This window comes from Oncorhynchus clarkii, unplaced genomic scaffold (assembly GCF_045791955.1).
Source record: "Oncorhynchus clarkii lewisi isolate Uvic-CL-2024 unplaced genomic scaffold, UVic_Ocla_1.0 unplaced_contig_11066_pilon_pilon, whole genome shotgun sequence".
Taxonomy (NCBI): Eukaryota; Metazoa; Chordata; class Actinopteri; order Salmoniformes; family Salmonidae; genus Oncorhynchus; species Oncorhynchus clarkii.
Genome location: NW_027257967.1, coordinates 238,992 through 257,500, shown reverse-complemented (window position 1 = coordinate 257,500; position 18,509 = coordinate 238,992). Strand labels below are relative to the sequence as shown.

At 51.8% G+C, this 18,509-nt stretch overlaps 1 protein-coding gene across 1 annotated transcript in view; it reads left to right on the top strand.

Moving 5' to 3' along the window:
* Positions 1-14,740: 14,740 nt before the first annotated feature.
* Positions 14,741-18,509, top strand: part of LOC139394309 (calcium channel, voltage-dependent, gamma subunit 3b) — a 55,135-nt gene continuing 51,366 nt past the window's right edge. The window contains exon 1 of the mRNA XM_071142348.1: positions 14,741-15,052. Coding sequence (XP_070998449.1) covers positions 14,836-15,052 — 217 coding nt within the window. The 5' untranslated portion in view covers positions 14,741-14,835. The remainder of the gene's footprint in view (positions 15,053-18,509) is intronic.

Sequence of the window (18,509 nt, the reverse complement as noted above, 5' to 3'; positions counted from 1 at the left end):
CTGGACCTGTCTAGATGGACCTGTCTACCTGGACCTGTCTAGATGGACCTGTCTAGATGGACCTGTCTACCTGGACCTGTCTACCTGGACCTGTCTAGATGGACCTGTCTACCTGGACCTGTCTAGATGGACCTGTCTAGATGGACCTGTCTACCTGGACCTGTCTAGATGGACCTGTCTACCTGGACCTGTCTAGATGGACCTGTCTACCTGGACCTGTCTAGATGGACCTGTCTACCTGGACCTGTCTAGATGGACCTGTCTACCTGGACCTGTCTAGATGGACCTGTCTAGATGGACCTGTCTACCTGGACCTGTCTACCTGGACCTGTCTAGATGGACCTGTCTACCTGGACCTGTCTACCTGGACCTGTCTAGATGGACCTGTCTAGATGGACCTGTCTAGATGGACCTGTCTACCTGGACCTGTCTAGATGGACCTGTCTACCTGGACCTGTCTAGATGGACCTGTCTAGATGGACCTGTCTACCTGGACCTGTCTACCTGGACCTGTCTAAATGGACCTGTCTAAATGGACCTGTCTAGATGGACCTGTCTACCTGGACCTGTCTAGATGGACCTGTCTAGATGGACCTGTCTACCTGGACCTGTCTACCTGGACCTGTCTAGATGGACCTGTCTACCTGGACCTGTCTAGATGGACCTGTCTACCTGGACCTGTCTACCTGGACCTGTCTAGATGGACCTGTCTACCTGGACCTGTCTAGATGGACCTGTCTAGATGGACCTGTCTACCTGGACCTGTCTACCTGGACCTGTCTACCTGGACCTGTCTAGATGGACCTGTCTACCTGGACCTGTCTAGATGGACCTGTCTCCTGGACCTGTCTAGATGGACCTGTCTACCTGGACCTGTCTAGATGGACCTGTCTACCTGGACCTGTCTACCTGGACCTGTCTAGATGGACCTGTCTACCTGTCTACCTGGACCTGTCTAGATGGACCTGTCTACATGGACCTGTCTAGATGGACCTGTCTACCTGGACCTGTCTAGATGGACCTGTCTACCTGGACCTGTCTAGATGGACCTGTCTAGATGGACCTGTCTACCTGGACCTGTCTACCTGGACCTGTCTAGATGGACCTGTCTACCTGGACCTGTCTAGATGGACCTGTCTAGATGGACCTGTCTACCTGGACCTGTCTAGATGGACCTGTCTACCTGGACCTGTCTACCTGGACCTGTCTAGATGGACCTGTCTACCTGGACCTGTCTAGATGGACCTGGACCTGTCTAGATGGACCTGTCTACCTGGACCTGTCTAGATGGACCTGTCTACCTGGACCTGTCTAGATGGACCTGTCTAGATGGACCTGGACCTGTCTAGATGGACCTGTCTACCTGGACCTGTCTAGACCTGGACCTGTCTACCTGGACCTGTCTACCTGGACCTGTCTAGATGGACCTGTCTAGATGGACCTGTCTAGATGGACCTGTCTACCTGGACCTGTCTAGATGGACCTGTCTACCTGGACCTGTCTAGATGGACCTGTCTAGATGGACCTGTCTACCTGGACCTGTCTACCTGGACCTGTCTAGATGGACCTGTCTACCTGGACCTGTCTAGATGGACCTGTCTACCTGGACCTGTCTAGATGGACCTGTCTAGATGGACCTGTCTACCTGGACCTGTCTACCTGGACCTGTCTAGATGGACCTGTCTACCTGGACCTGTCTACCTGGACCTGTCTACCTGGACCTGTCTACCTGGACCTGTCTACCTGGACCTGTCTAGATGGACCTGTCTACCTGGACCTGTCTAGATGGACCTGTCTAGATGGACCTGTCTACCTGGACCTGTCTACCTGGACCTGTCTCCTGGACCTGTCTAGATGGACCTGTCTAGATGGACCTGTCTACCTGGACCTGTCTAGATGGACCTGTCTCCTGGACCTGTCTACCTGGACCTGTCTACCTGGACCTGTCTAGATGGACCTGTCTACCTGGACCTGTCTACCTGGACCTGTCTAGATGGACCTGTCTAGATGGACCTGTCTACCTGGACCTGTCTAGATGGACCTGTCTACATGGACCTGTTTTCCTGGGCCTGTCTAGATGGACCTGTCTCCTGGACCTGTCTAGGTGGACCTGTCTACCTGGACCTGTCTAGATGGACCTGTCTAGATGGACCTGTCTACCTGGACCTGTCTACACGGACCTGTCTACCTGGGCCTGTCTAGATGGACCTGTCTCCTGGACCTGTCTACCTGGACCTGTCTAGATGGACCTGTCTACCTGGACCTGTCTACCTGGACCTGTCTAGATGGACCTGTCTCCTGGACCTGTCTACCTGGGCCTGTCTACCTGGACCTGTCTAGATGGACCTGTCTAGATGGACCTGTCTAGATGGACCTGTCTACCTGGACCTGTCTAGATGGACCTGTCTCCTGGACCTGTCTAGATGGACCTGTCTCCTGGACCTGTCTACCTGGACCTGTCTACCTGGACCTGTCTAGATGGACCTGTCTAGATGGACCTGTCTAGATGGACCTGTCTACCTGGACCTGTCTAGATGGACCTGTCTACCTGGACCTGTCTAGATGGACCTGTCTAGATGGACCTGTCTACCTGGACCTGTCTACCTGGACCTGTATAAATTGACCTGTATAAATTGACCTGTCTAGATGGACCTGTCTACCTGGACCTGTCTAGATGGACCTGTCTAGATGGACCTGTCTACCTGGACCTGTCTACCTGGACCTGTCTAGATGGACCTGTCTACCTGGACCTGTCTAGATGGACCTGTCTACCTGGACCTGTCTACCTGGACCTGTCTAGATGGACCTGTCTACCTGGACCTGTCTAGATGGACCTGTCTACCTGGACCTGTCTAGATGGACCTGTCTACCTGGACCTGTCTAGATGGACCTGTCTAGATGGACCTGTCTACCTGGACCTGTCTAGATGGACCTGTCTACCTGGACCTGTCTACCTGGACCTGTCTAGATGGACCTGTCTACCTGGACCTGTCTACCTGGACCTGTCTAGATGGACCTGTCTAGATGGACCTGTCTAGATGGACCTGTCTACCTGGACCTGTCTAGATGGACCTGTCTACCTGGACCTGTCTAGATGGACCTGTCTTCCTGGACCTGTCTACCTGGACCCGTCTACCTGGACCTGTCTACCTGGACCTGTATAAATTGACCTGTCTAGATGGACCTGTCTACCTGGACCTGTCTAGATGGACCTGTCTAGATGGACCTGTCTACCTGGACCTGTCTACCTGGACCTGTCTAGATGGACCTGTCTTCCTGGACCTGTCTAGATGGACCTGTCTACCTGGACCTGTCTACCTGGACCTGTCTAGATGGACCTGTCTACCTGGACCTGTCTAGATGGACCTGTCTAGATGGACCTGTCTACCTGGACCTGTCTACCTGGACCTGTCTCCTGGACCTGTCTAGATGGACCTGTCTAGATGGACCTGTCTACCTGGACCTGTCTAGATGGACCTGTCTCCTGGACCTGTCTACCTGGACCTGTCTACCTGGACCTGTCTAGATGGACCTGTCTACCTGGACCTGTCTACCTGGACCTGTCTAGATGGACCTGTCTAGATGGACCTGTCTACCTGGACCTGTCTAGATGGACCTGTCTACATGGACCTGTCTTCCTGGGCCTGTCTAGATGGACCTGTCTCCTGGACCTGTCTAGGTGGACCTGTCTACCTGGACCTGTCTAGATGGACCTGTCTAGATGGACCTGTCTACCTGGACCTGTCTACACGGACCTGTCTACCTGGGCCTGTCTAGATGGACCTGTCTCCTGGACCTGTCTACCTGGACCTGTCTAGATGGACCTGTCTACCTGGACCTGTCTACCTGGACCTGTCTAGATGGACCTGTCTCCTGGACCTGTCTACCTGGGCCTGTCTACCTGGACCTGTCTAGATGGACCTGTCTAGATGGACCTGTCTAGATGGACCTGTCTACCTGGACCTGTCTAGATGGACCTGTCTCCTGGACCTGTCTAGATGGACCTGTCTCCTGGACCTGTCTACCTGGACCTGTCTACCTGGACCTGTCTAGATGGACCTGTCTAGATGGACCTGTCTAGATGGACCTGTCTACCTGGACCTGTCTAGATGGACCTGTCTACCTGGACCTGTCTAGATGGACCTGTCTAGATGGACCTGTCTACCTGGACCTGTCTACCTGGACCTGTATAAATTGACCTGTATAAATTGACCTGTCTAGATGGACCTGTCTACCTGGACCTGTCTAGATGGACCTGTCTAGATGGACCTGTCTACCTGGACCTGTCTACCTGGACCTGTCTAGATGGACCTGTCTACCTGGACCTGTCTAGATGGACCTGTCTACCTGGACCTGTCTACCTGGACCTGTCTAGATGGACCTGTCTACCTGGACCTGTCTAGATGGACCTGTCTAGATGGACCTGTCTACCTGGACCTGTCTACCTGGACCTGTCTCCTGGACCTGTCTAGATGGACCTGTCTAGATGGACCTGTCTACCTGGACCTGTCTAGATGGACCTGTCTCCTGGACCTGTCTACCTGGACCTGTCTACCTGGACCTGTCTAGATGGACCTGTCTACCTGGACCTGTCTACCTGGACCTGTCTAGATGGACCTGTCTAGATGGACCTGTCTACCTGGACCTGGACCTGTCTACCTGGACCTGTCTAGATGGACCTGTCTACATGGACCTGTCTTCCTGGGCCTGTCTAGATGGACCTGTCTCCTGGACCTGTCTAGGTGGACCTGTCTACCTGGACCTGTCTAGATGGACCTGTCTAGATGGACCTGTCTACCTGGACCTGTCTACCTGGACCTGTCTAGATGGACCTGTCTACCTGGACCTGTCTAGATGGACCTGTCTAGATGGACCTGTCTACCTGGACCTGTCTAGATGGACCTGTCTACCTGGACCTGTCTAGATGGACCTGTCTACCTGGACCTGTCTAGATGGACCTGTCTACCTGGACCTGTCTAGATGGACCTGTCTACCTGGACCTGTCTAGATGGACCTGTCTAGATGGACCTGTCTACCTGGACCTGTCTAGATGGACCTGTCTACCTGGACCTGTCTACCTGGACCTGTCTAGATGGACCTGTCTACCTGGACCTGTCTACCTGGACCTGTCTAGATGGACCTGTCTAGATGGACCTGTCTAGATGGACCTGTCTACCTGGACCTGTCTAGATGGACCTGTCTACCTGGACCTGTCTAGATGGACCTGTCTAGATGGACCTGTCTACCTGGACCCGTCTACCTGGACCTGTCTACCTGGACCTGTATAAATTGACCTGTCTAGATGGACCTGTCTACCTGGACCTGTCTAGATGGACCTGTCTAGATGGACCTGTCTACCTGGACCTGTCTACCTGGACCTGTCTAGATGGACCTGTCTTCCTGGACCTGTCTAGATGGACCTGTCTACCTGGACCTGTCTACCTGGACCTGTCTAGATGGACCTGTCTACCTGGACCTGTCTAGATGGACCTGTCTAGATGGACCTGTCTACCTGGACCTGTCTACCTGGACCTGTCTCCTGGACCTGTCTAGATGGACCTGTCTAGATGGACCTGTCTACCTGGACCTGTCTAGATGGACCTGTCTCCTGGACCTGTCTACCTGGACCTGTCTACCTGGACCTGTCTAGATGGACCTGTCTACCTGGACCTGTCTACCTGGACCTGTCTAGATGGACCTGTCTAGATGGACCTGTCTACCTGGACCTGTCTAGATGGACCTGTCTCCTGGACCTGTCTACCTGGACCTGTCTACCTGGACCTGTCTAGATGGACCTGTCTACCTGGACCTGTCTACCTGGACCTGTCTAGATGGACCTGTCTAGATGGACCTGTCTACCTGGACCTGTCTAGATGGACCTGTCTACATGGACCTGTCTTCCTGGGCCTGTCTAGATGGACCTGTCTCCTGGACCTGTCTAGGTGGACCTGTCTACCTGGACCTGTCTAGATGGACCTGTCTAGATGGACCTGTCTACCTGGACCTGTCTACACGGACCTGTCTACCTGGGCCTGTCTAGATGGACCTGTCTCCTGGACCTGTCTACCTGGACCTGTCTAGATGGACCTGTCTACCTGGACCTGTCTACCTGGACCTGTCTAGATGGACCTGTCTCCTGGACCTGTCTACCTGGGCCTGTCTACCTGGACCTGTCTAGATGGACCTGTCTAGATGGACCTGTCTAGATGGACCTGTCTACCTGGACCTGTCTAGATGGACCTGTCTCCTGGACCTGTCTAGATGGACCTGTCTCCTGGACCTGTCTACCTGGACCTGTCTAGATTGACCTGTCTACATGGACCTGTCTACATGGACCTGTCTACCTGGACCTGTCTAGATGGACCTGTCTAGATGGACCTGTCTACCTGGACCTGTCTAGATGGACCTGTCTCCTGGACCTGTCTACATGGACCTGTCTACATGGACCTGTCTACATGGACCTGTCTCCTGGACCTGTCTCCTGGACCTGTCTACCTGGACCTGTCTAGATGGACCTGTCTACCTGGACCTGTCTCCTGGACCTGTCTACCTGGACCTGTCTAGATGGACCTGTCTACCTGGACCTGTCTACCTGGACCTGTCTAGATGGACCTGTCTCCTGGACCTGTCTACCTGGACCTGTCTACCTGGACCTGTCTAGATGGACCTGTCTCCTGGACCTGTCTACCTGGACCTATCTCGACCCCCAGAAGTACTAAAATAGTGTCTGTTCAAGAAAGCACAGAGAGTCCGGCGAGACGATACCTATTCAGGGACCAAGCCCCAGATAGAGGTTTTGAAACCAGAGACAGATGACCGGCCTCCAGATAGAGGTATTGAACCCAGCCCCAGAGACAGATGACCAGCCTCCAGATAGTTGTATTGAACCCAGAGACAGGTGACCAGCCTCCAGATAGAGGTATTGAACCCTGCCCCAGAGACAGATGACCAGCCTCCAGATAGAGGTATTGAACCCAGAGATAGATGACCAGCCTCCAGATAGATGTATTGAACCCAGAGACAGATGACCAGCCTCCAGATAGAGGTATTGAACCCTGCCCCAGAGACAGATGACCAGCCTCCAGATAGAGGTATTGAACCCAGAGACAGATGACCAGCCTCCAGATAGAGGTATTGAACCCTGCCCCAGAGATAGATGACCAGCCTCCAGATAGAGGTATTGAACCCAGAGACAGATGACCAGCCTCCAGATAGAGGTATTGAACCCTGCCCCAGAGACAGATGACCAGCCTCCAGATAGAGGTATTGAACCCAGAGACAGATGACCAGCCTCCAGATAGAGGTATTGAAGCCAGAGACAGATGACCAGCCTCCTGATAGAGGTGTTGAACCCAGAGACAGATGACCAGCCTCCTGATAGAGGTATTGAACCCAGAGACAGATGACCAGCCTCCTGATAGAGGTATTGAACCCAGAGACAGATGACCAGCCTCCAGATAGAGGTATTGAACCCAGAGACAGATGACCAGCCTCCTGATAGAGGTATTGAACCCAGAGACAGATGACCAGCCTCCTGATAGAGGTATTGAACCCAGAGACAGATGACCAGCCTCCAGATAGAGGTATTGAACCCAGAGACAGATGACCAGCCTCCTGATAGAGGTATTGAACCCAGAGACAGATGACCAGCCTCCTGATAGAGGTATTGAAGCCAGAGACAGATGACCAGCCTCCAGATAGAGGTATTGAACCCAGAGACAGATGACCAGCCTCCTGATAGAGGTATTGAACCCAGAGACAGATGACCAGCCTCCAGATAGAGGTATTGAACCCAGAGACAGATGACCAGCCTCCAGATAGAGGTATTGAACCCAGAGACAGATGACCAGCCTCCAGATAGAGGTATTGAACCCAGAGACAGATGACCAGCCTCCAGATAGAGGTATTGAACCCAGAGACAGATGACCAGCCTCCAGATAGAGGTATTGAACCCAGAGACAGATGACCAGCCTCCTGATAGAGGTATTGAACCCAGCCCCAGAGACAGATTAACACAGTCATGTTTATAATCCATTACTGACATGTTTTCTGTTCAATGGCAGTATAAAACCCTCTGGCAGCAGCGTGGTTAGCAGTCTGTAAGGCAGTATAAAACCCTCTGGTAGCAGCGTGGTTAGCAGTCTGTAAGGCAGTATAAAACCCTCTGGCAGCAGCGTGGTTAGCAGTCTGTAAGGCAGTATAAAACCCTCTGGTAGCAGTGTGGTTAGCAGTCTGTAAGGCAGTATAAAACCCTCTGGCAGCAGCGTGGTTAGCAGTCTGTAAGGCAGTATAAAACCCTCTGGCAGCGTGGTTAGCAGTCTGTAAGGCAGTATAAAACCCTCTGGTAGCAGCGTGGTTAGCAGTCTGTAAGGCAGTATAAAACCCTCTGGCAGCAGCGTGGTTAGCAGTCTGTAAGGCAGTATAAAACCCTCTGGCAGCAGCGTGGTTAGCAGTCTGTAAGGCAGTATAAAACCCTCTGGTAGCAGTGTGGTTAGCAGTCTGTAAGGCAGTATAAAACCCTCTGGTATCAGCATAGTTAGCAGTCTGTAAGGCAGTATAAAACCCTCTGGTAGCAGTGTGGTTAGCAGTCTGTAAGGCAGTATAAAACCCTCTGGCAGCAGCGTGGTTAGCAGTCTGTAAGCCAGTATAAAACCCTCTGGCAGCGTGGTTAGCAGTCTGTAAGGCAGTATAAAACCCTCTGGTAGCAGTGTGGTTAGCAGTCTGTAAGGCAGTATAAAACCCTCTGGCAGCGTGGTTAGCAGTCTGTAAGGCAGTATAAAACCCTCTGGCAGCGTGGTTAGCAGTCTGTAAGGCAGTATAAAACCCTCTGGCAGCAGCGTGGTTAGCAGTCTGTAAGGCAGTATAAAACCCTCTGGTAGCAGCGTGGTTAGCAGTCTGTAAGGCAGTATAAAACCCTCTGGTATCAGCATAGTTAGCAGTCTGTAAGGCAGTATAAAACCCTCTGGCAGCTTGGTTAGCAGTCTGTAAGGCAGTATAAAACCCTCTGGTATCAGCATAGTTAGCAGTCTGTAAGGCAGTATAAAACCCTCTGGCAGCAGCGTGGTTAGCAGTCTGTAAGGCAGTATTAAACACTCTGGTAGCAGTGTGGTTAGCAGTCTGTAAGGCAGTATAAAACCCTCTGGTATCAGCATAGTTAGCAGTCTGTAAGGCAGTATAAAACCCTCTGGCAGCTTGGTTAGCAGTCTGTAAGGCAGTATAAAACCCTCTGGTATCAGCATAGTTAGCAGTCTGTAAGGCAGTATAAAACCCTCTGGCAGCAGCGTGGTTAGCAGTCTGTAAGGCAGTATTAAACCCTCTGGTAGCAGTGTGGTTAGCAGTCTGTAAGGCAGTATAAAACCCTCTGGTATCAGCATAGTTAGCAGTCTGTAAGGCAGTATAAAACCCTCTGGCAGCTTGGTTAGCAGTCTGTAAGGCAGTATAAAACCCTCTGGTATCAGCATAGTTAGCAGTCTGTAAGGCAGTATAAAACCCTCTGGCAGCAGCGTGGTTAGCAGTCTGTAAGGCAGTATAAAACCCTCTGGCAGCGTGGTTAGCAGTCTGTAAGGCAGTATAAAACCCTCTGGTAGCAGCGTGGTTAGCAGTCTGTAAGGCAGTATAAAACCCTCTGGTAGCAGTGTGGTTAGCAGTCTGTAAGGCAGTATAGACCCCTCTGGCAGCAGCGTGGTTGGCAGTCTGTAAGGCAGTATAAAACCCTCTGGTAGCAGTGTGGTTAGCAGTCTGTAAGGCAGTATAAAACCCTCTTGCAGCAGCTTGGTTAGCAGTCTGTAAGGCAGTATAAAACCCTCTGGTAGCAGCGTGGTTAGCAGTCTGTAAGGCAGTATAAAACCCTCTGGCAGCGTGGTTAGCAGTCTGTAAGGCAGTATAAAACCCTCTGGCAGCAGCGTGGTTAGCAGTCTGTAAGGCAGTATAAAACCCTCTGGCAGCGTGGTTAGCAGTCTGTAAGGCAGTAGAAAACCCTCTGGTAGCAGCGTGGTTAGCAGTCTGTAAGGCAGTATAAAACCCTCTGGTATCAGCATAGTTAGCAGTCTGTAAGGCAGTATAAAACCCTCTGGCAGTAGTTAGCAGTCTGTAAGGCAGTATAAAACCCTCTGGCAGCAGCGTGGTTAGCAGTCTGTAAGGCAGTATAAAACCCTCTGGCAGCAGCGTGGTTAGCAGTCTGTAAGGCAGTATAAAACCCTCTGGCAGTAGTTAGCAGTCTGTAAGGCAGTATAAAACCCTCTGGTAGCAGTGTGGTTAGCAGTCTGTAAGGCAGTATAAAACCCTCTGGTATCAGGATAGTTAGCAGTCTGTAAGGCAGTATAAAACCCTCTGGTATCAGCATAGTTAGCAGTCTGTAAGGCAGTATAAAACCCTCTGGCAGCGTGGTTAGCAGTCTGTAAGGCAGTAGAAAACCCTCTGGCAGCGTGGTTAGCAGTCTGTAAGGCAGTATGTAGCAGGAGTGGAAAGGTATCATTAAAATGGGCCTCTGCCTCTTTAAGTAAGGTTCTACTCACTGGGCGCTGATTCTTCACGCCTCGCTTGGTGCCCATCTCTCTCTCTCTCCTCCCCCCCCTCTCTCACTCTCTCTCTCTCTCTCTCTCTCTCTCTCCCTTTCACACTCTCTCTCTCTCTCTCTCTCTCTCTCTCCCTTTCTCACCCCCCCCCCCCCCCCCTCTCTCTCTCTCTCCCTTTCGCCAAAACAGCGCAGTGGAGACACACACACACGGTGTCTCTCTCACACACACACACACGCACACACACACACTGTGTCTCTCACACACACACATACAACAGTCTGGTTAGGAGCAGGCAGTCAGGGTGAAACAGTCAGGTTAGGAGCAGGCAGTCAGGGAGAAACAGTCTGGATAAGAGCAGGCATTCAGGTTGAAACAGTCAGGTTAGGAGCAGGCAGTCAGGGAGAAACAGTCTGGTTAGGAGCAGGCAGTCAGGTAGAAACAGTCAGGTTATGAGCAGGCAGTCAGGGTGAAACAGTCAGGTTAGGAGCAGGCAGTCAGTGAGAAACAGTCAGATTATGAGCAGGCAATCAGGGAGAAACAGTCTGGTTAGGAGCAGGCAGTCAGGGAGAAACAGTCAGGTTAGGAGCAGGCAGTCAGTGAGAAACAGTCAGGTTATGAGCAGGCAGTCAGTGAGAAACAGTCAGGTTAGGAGCAGGCAGTCAGAGAGAAACAGTCAGGTTAGGAGCAGGCAGTCAGGCTGAAACAGTCAGGTTGGGAGCAGGCAGTCAGAGAGAAACAGTCAGGTTGTGAGCAGGCAGTCAGGGAGAAACAGTCAGGTTAGGAGCAGGCAGTCAGTGAGAAACAGTCAGGTTAGGAGCAGGCAGTCAGGGTGAAACAGTCAGGTTAGGAGCAGGCAGTCAGTGAGAAACAGTCAGGTTAGGAGCAGGCAGTCAGGGAGAAACAGTCAGGTTAGGAGCAGGTAGTCAGGGAGAAACAGTCAGGTTAGGAGCAGGCAGTCATGGAGAAACAGTCTGGATAAGAGCAGGCAGTCAGGGAGAAACAGTCAGGTTAGTAGCAGGCAGTCAGGTAGAAACAGTCAGGTTAGGAGCAGGCAGTCAGGTAGAAACAGTCAGGTTAGGAGCAGGCAGTCAGGGAGAAACAGTCTGGTTAGGAGCAGGCAGTCAGGGAGAAACAGTCAGGTTAGGAGCAGGCAGTCAGGGAGAAACAGTCAGGTTAGGAGCAGGCAGTCAGTGAGAAACAGTCAGGTTAGGAGCAGGCAGTCAGGTAGAAACAGTCAGGTTATGAGCAGGCAGTCAGGGTGAAACAGTCAGGTTAGGAGCAGGCAGTCAGGGAGAAACAGTCAGGTTATGAGCAGGCAGTCAGGTAGAAACAGTCTGGTTAGGAGCAGGCAGTCAGTGAGAAACAGTCAGGTTAGGAGCAGGCAGTCAGTGAGAAACAGTCAGATTATGAGCAGGCAATCAGGGAGAAACAGTCTGGTTAGGAGCAGGCAGTCAGGGAGAAACAGTCAGGTTAGGAGCAGGCAGTCAGTGAGAAACAGTCAGGTTATGAGCAGGCAGTCAGTGAGAAACAGTCAGGTTAGGAGCAGGCAGTCAGTGAGAAACAGTCAGGTTAGGAGCAGGCAGTCAGGCTGAAACAGTCAGGTTGGGAGCAGGCAGTCAGAGAGAAACAGTCAGGTTATGAGCAGTCAGTCAGGGAGAAACAGTCAGGTTAGGAGCAGGCAGTCAGTGAGAAACAGTCAGGTTAGGAGCAGGCAGTCAGGGTGAAACAGTCAGGTTAGGAGCAGGCAGTCAGTGAGAAACAGTCAGGTTAGGAGCAGGCAGTCAGGGAGAAACAGTCAGGTTAGGAGCAGGTAGTCAGGGAGAAACAGTCAGGTTAGGAGCAGGCAGTCATGGAGAAACAGTCTGGATAAGAGCAGGCAGTCAGGGAGAAACAGTCAGGTTAGTAGCAGGCAGTCAGGTAGAAACAGTCAGGTTAGGAGCAGGCAGTCAGGTAGAAACAGTCAGGTTAGGAGCAGGCAGTCAGGGAGAAACAGTCTGGTTAGGAGCAGGCAGTCAGGGAGAAACAGTCAGGTTAGGAGCAGGCAGTCAGGGAGAAACAGTCAGGTTAGGAGCAGGCAGTCAGTGAGAAACAGTCAGGTTAGGAGCAGGCAGTCAGTGAGAAACAGTCAGGTTAGGAGCAGGCAGTCAGTGAGAAACAGTCAGGTTAGGAGCAGGCAGTCAGGGAGAAACAGTCTGGTTAGGAGCAGGCAGTCAGTGAGAAACAGTCAGGTTAGGAGCAGGCAGTCAGGGTTAAACAGTCAGGTTAGGAGCAGGCAGTCAGCGAGAAACAGTCAGGTTATGAGCAGGCAGTCAGGAAGAAACAGTCAGGTTAGGAGCAGGCAGTCAGGGAGAAACAGTCTGGTTAATAGCAGGCAGTCAGGGAGAAACAGTCAGGTTAGGAGCAGGCAGTCAGTGAGAAACAGTCAGGTTAGGAGCAGGCAGTCAGGAAGAAACAGTCAGGTTAGGAGCAGGCAGTCAGGAAGAAACAGTCAGGCTAGGAGCAGGCAGTCAGTGAGAAACAGTCAGGTTAGGAGCAGGCAGTCAGTGAGAAACAGTCAGGTTAGGAGCAGGCAGTCAGTGAGAAACAGTCAGGTTAGGAGCAGGCAGTTAGTGAGAAACAGTCAGGTTAGGAGCAGGCAGTCAGGTAGAAACAGTCAGGTTATGAGCAGGCAGTCAGTGAGAAACAGTCAGGTTAGTAGCAGGCAGTCAGTGAGAAACAGTCAGGTGTGCCAAACAGAATCCACTCCGTTCAGCACCATGGACAGCAGCTGTTCGGAACGCGACAACTACGTGGCAACAACACAGCACCGCATCACAGTCTCCCCACAAAGCGATCCGTGGGCGGTGTTTGACACCCGGTAGCGGCTGGGGAGCGTGGGGGCTGGCTGGCTGTCATCTGTTTCACCGACACGTTTCACGGAGAGGAGCAGCCAGGCGACCACCTACCGTTGTTTTGTTTTTTTTAAAAACCTCCAGATTGACTTCCGTTTACGCTGCACCGCTGTTAGGGTCAGCTCACTAGACTGGTCTGGACTAAAACATTGAGATTTTAGAAAACAAACCGGGTTTGAAAAACGGGATATATATATATTTTTTAATTTGTGCTTTTCGGTGCAGGTGTGTGAGTGAGGGCGCAAAAGAGAGAGGAGAGAGAGAGCGTGTAAGTGTCGTGTTGTTTGTGTCGGTGTAAACCGCTTTATGTGTTTGTGTGTAGCTGGCTATGGGTCTGTATGAGTGTGTGTGAGTGAGTGTGTGTGTGAGTGAGTGTGTGTGTGTGGAGTGTGTTCGCTCTGAACTGGAGGGGATATCAGAGAAAAATGTCAGCGTGTCAACAACAACAACAACAGAGGCAGGCTAACGGTCGGATGTGTACTTGCCTTTTCTCTCATACCGGGAGATAGAAAAGGCGCTCGTTCATTCAGGAAGGAGGAGGACGTTACCGGAATACCTAAGAGACGAGTGGAACTGAACCGTCTTCCCGCCTGTCTGACTGTCTGTCTGTCTGCCTGACTAACGTGAATGAAATCTTTAGAGGAGGAGGAGAGCGTTTCAATCCACAGCCGTCAAGGATTCAATCGGTGAGTTGTTTAGTCTATACATTACGCGTGTATGTATGTGACAGATAGATTATTGATAGTGTAATCAAAAAATGACTAATTAAAATATTATAAAATAAAATACAATTTCAAAAATGCATCTCAATGGTGTTGCTGTTGTTGTTTGTTGTTGTGTTATTAGACGGATGAAGATGGAGTCATTCCGCCGCTGTGGACGTTAAACGGACGTTAGGTCTGGAGAGGCTGGTTGGAGAAGTTGAGCTGAAAGGAGACTGAACGGGGGAAAGAGGGAGAGGCAGATCGGGTAGCTGAAAGGAGACTGAACGGGGGAAAGAGGGAGAGGTGGATCGGGTAGCTGAAAGGAGACTGAACGGGGGAAAGAGGGAGAGGTGGATCGGGTAGCTGAAAGGAGACTGAACGGGGGAAAGAGGGAGAGGCGGATCGGGTTGCTGACAGGGACGCAGACCAGCCTAGCCCTGGATTTCAACAGGAGATTCCAAGAAGAAGAAGAGGAAGAAGAGAAATATGTGGCGTCACCGCTGCCGCCAGTCTAGTCTGTGGTGGAGTCTTGAGCCAGTGGTCGTTAAAACGACCCGGCTTGATCAGTGAAGCCCCTAGCCTCCTTTCTCTCTCTCTCTCTCTCTCTCTCTCTCTCTCTGCTCTCTACCTCGCTCTTCCTTTCCCTTCTCTTTAAATGTAAATGACATCGCTTTTTTCTCAGTAAGTAAGCGGTCTCGTGACGTGAGATACTCAAAACCGTCAATGAAGATGTTGATGTGTGACCGGGGCGTCCAGATGCTGGTGACCACCGTGGGGGCTTTCGCCGCCTTCAGCCTCATGACGATAGCGGTTGGGACCGATTACTGGCTGTACTCACGAGGGACGTGCAAAAGCAAAAGCACCAATGACAACGACACAAGCCGGAAGAACGAAGAGGTGATGACTCACTCTGGTCTGTGGCGAACCTGCTGTCTGGAAGGTAAGAGAGAGAGAGAGAGAGAGGGGAGGGAGGGTGGTCTGTGGCTAACCTGCTGTCTGGAAGGTAAGAGAGAGAGAGAGAGAGAGAGAGAGAGGGAGGGTGGTCTGTGGCTAACCTGCTGTCTGGAAGGTAAGAGAGAGAGAGAGAGAGAGGGGAGGGAGGGTGGTCTGTGGCCAACCTGCTATATGGTAGGTAAGAGAGAGAGAGAGAGAGAGGGGAGGGAGGGTGGTCTGTGGCTAACCTGCTGTCTGGAAGGTAAGAGAGAGAGAGAGAGAGAGGGGAGGGAGGGTGGTCTGTGGCCAACCTGCTATATGGTAGGTAAGAGAGAGAGAGGGGAGGGAGGGTGGTCTGTGGTCAACCTGCTCTCCGGTAGGTAGAAAAGAGAGAGGGGAGGGAGGGTGGTCTGTGGCTAACCTGCTGTCTGGAAGGTAAGAGAGAGAGAGAGAGAGAGGGGAGGGAGGGTGGTCTGTGGCCAACCTGCTATATGGTAGGTAAGAGAGAGAGAGGGGAGGGAGGGTGGTCTGTGGTCAACCTGCTCTCCGGTAGGTAGAAAAGAGAGAGGGGAGGGAGGGTGGTCTGTGGTCAACCTGCTCTCCGGTAGGTAAGAGAGAGAGAGGGGAGGGAGGGTGGTCTTTGGCCAACCTGCTCTCCGGTAGGTAAGAGAGAGAGAGGGGAGGGAGGGTGGTCTGTGGTCAACCTGCTCTCTGGTAGGTAAGAGAGAGAGAGGGGAGGGAGGGTGGTCTGTGGTCAACCTGCTCTCTGGTAGGTAAGAGAGAGAGAGGGGAGGGAGGGTGGTCTGTGGCCAACCTGCTCTCTGGTAGGTAAGAGAGAGAGGGGGGAGGGAGGGTGGTCTGTGGTCAACCTGCTTTCTGGAAGGTAAGAGAGAGAGAGGGGAGGGGCAGGGCCTGATTAATGCAGGGGCTTACCGGGGCCCAAGCCCCCAGGGTGATCTTGATGAAGAGAAGATATTAAATCTATACAATTGAAATCAATATATTTTTGACTGCACTCTCCAACCAAATGAGCTGCTCTCAATGAGTGTAGATGGCCTGTTACCACTCTGTTAATCATCAGATGGGTGGGGAGAGGAGGTAAGGGGGCCCATGTGGGTAACTGGGGGGGCCCTGCCTTGTTTGGGTAACTGACTCAGGGCCGGCTCTAGCCTTTTGCCATGGGGCATATAGAATATGTTTCAGTTTTAAATCGTGTTTTTTTTTGCAAATCTACACATTTTGCCATCGGGTGGAGAGTCATTTTTGGCAGTTTAAAAGCTAATTATCTGCAATTCTGCAATTTGCCATGTCTTATGCCATGTTAATGATATCTGAGTGAGAGTGTAACAAAATCAATGGGGGCCACCTGGAAGTCACGGCCCCTGGAGGTCAGGGCCCCTGGAGGTCAGGGCCCCTGGAGGTCAGGGCCCTGGAGGTCAGGGCTCCTGGAGGTCAGACCTTCCTGGAGGTCAGGGACACTGGAGGTCAGGGACACTGGAGGTCAGGGCCCCTGGAAGTCAGGGCCCCTGGAGGTCAGGGCCCCTGGAGGTCAGGGCCCCTGGAGGTCAGGCCCCTTGGAGGTCAGGGCCCCTGGAGGTCAGGCCCATGGAGGTCAGGCCCCCTGGAAGTCAGGCCCATGGAGGTTAGGGCCCCTAGAGGTCAGGCCCATGGAGGTCAGGGCTCCTGGAGGTCAGACCTTCCTGGAGGTCAGGGCCCCTGGAGGTCAGGCCCCCTGGAGGTCAGGGCCCCTGGAGGTCAGGCCCATGGAGGTCAGGCCCCCTGGAAGTCAGGCCCATGGAGGTTAGGGCCCCTAGAGGTCAGGCCCATGGAAGTTAGGGCCCTTTGGAGGTCAGGCCCCTGGGAGGTTAGGGCCTGGTGTGTTCTACTATTCAATTCTGTCTCTCTGTCTATTAGATATAGATCTAGACTAGCAGGACAGGACCCTGTATGGGTGAGACAGTGTGTCTCTCTGTCTATTAGATATAGATCTAGACTAGCAGGACAGGACCCTGTATGGGTGAGACAGTGTGTCTCTCTGTCTATTAGATATAGATCTAGACTAGCAGGACAGGACCCTGTATGGGTGAGACAGTGTGTCTCTCTGTCTATTAGATATAGATCTAGACTAGCAGGACAGGAACCTGTATGGGTGAGACAGTGTGTCTCCCTGTCTATTAGGTATAGATCTAGACTAGCAGGACAGGACACTGTATGGGTGAGACAGTGTGTCTCTCTGTCTATTAGATATAGATCTAGACTAGCAGGACAGGACACTGTATGGGTGAGACAGTGTGTCTCTCAGTCTATTAGATATAGATCTAGACTAGCAGGACAGGACCCTGTATGGGTGAGACAGTGTGTCTCCCTGTCTATTAGGTATAGATCTAGACTAGCAGGACAGGACACTGTATGGGTGAGACAGTGTGTCTCTCTGTCTATTAGATATAGATCTAGACTAGCAGGACAGGACACTGTATGGGTGAGACAGTGTATCTCTCTGTCTATTAGATATAGATCTAGACTAGCAGGACAGGACACTGTATGGGTGAGACAGTGTGTCTCTCTGTCTATTAGATATAGATCTAGACTAGCAGGACAGGACCCTGTATGGGTGAGACAGTGTGTCTCTCTGTCTATTAGCTATAGATCTAGACTAGCAGGACAGGACCCTGTATGGGTGAGACAGTGTGTCTCTCTGTCTATTAGATATATGTTCTCTAGTTCCGCGGTTCTTCTATTCTCTAGTTCCGTGGTTCTGCTATACTCTACTACCATGGTTCTGCTGTTCTCTAGTTCCACGGTTCTGAGGTTCTCTAGTTCTGCGGTTCTGCTGTTCTCTAGTACCATGGTTCTGCTGTTCTCTAGTTCCGCGGTTCTGCTGTTCTCTAGTACCACGGTTTTGCTGTTCTCTAGTTCCCTGGTTCTGCTGTTCTCTAGTTCCATGGCTCTGCTGTTCTCTAGTTCCACGGTTCTGCTGTTCTCTAGTACCACGGTTCTGCTGTTCTCTAGTTCCATGGTTCTGCTGTTCTCTAGTTCCATGGTTCTGCTGTTCTCTAGTTCCACAGTTCTGCTGTTCTCTAGTTCCACGGTTCTGCTGTTCTCTAGTTCCACGGTTCTGCTGTTCTCTAGTTCCATGGTTCTGCTGTTCTCTAGTTCCATGGTTCTGCTGTTCTCTAGTTCCATGGTTCTGCTATTCTCTTGTTCCATGGTTCTGCTGTTCTCTAGTACAATGATTCTGCTGTTCTCTAGTTCCATGGTTCTGCTGTTCTCTAGTTCCACGGTTATGCTGTTCTCTAGTTCCATGGTTCTGCTTATCTCTAGTTCCATGGTTCTGTTGTTCTCTAGTTCCATGGTTCTGCTGTTCTCTAGTTCCATGGTTCTGCTGTTCTCTAGTTCCATGGTTCTGCGTGTTCTCTAGTTCCATGGTTCTGCGTGTTCTCTAGTTCCATGGTTCTGCTGTTCTC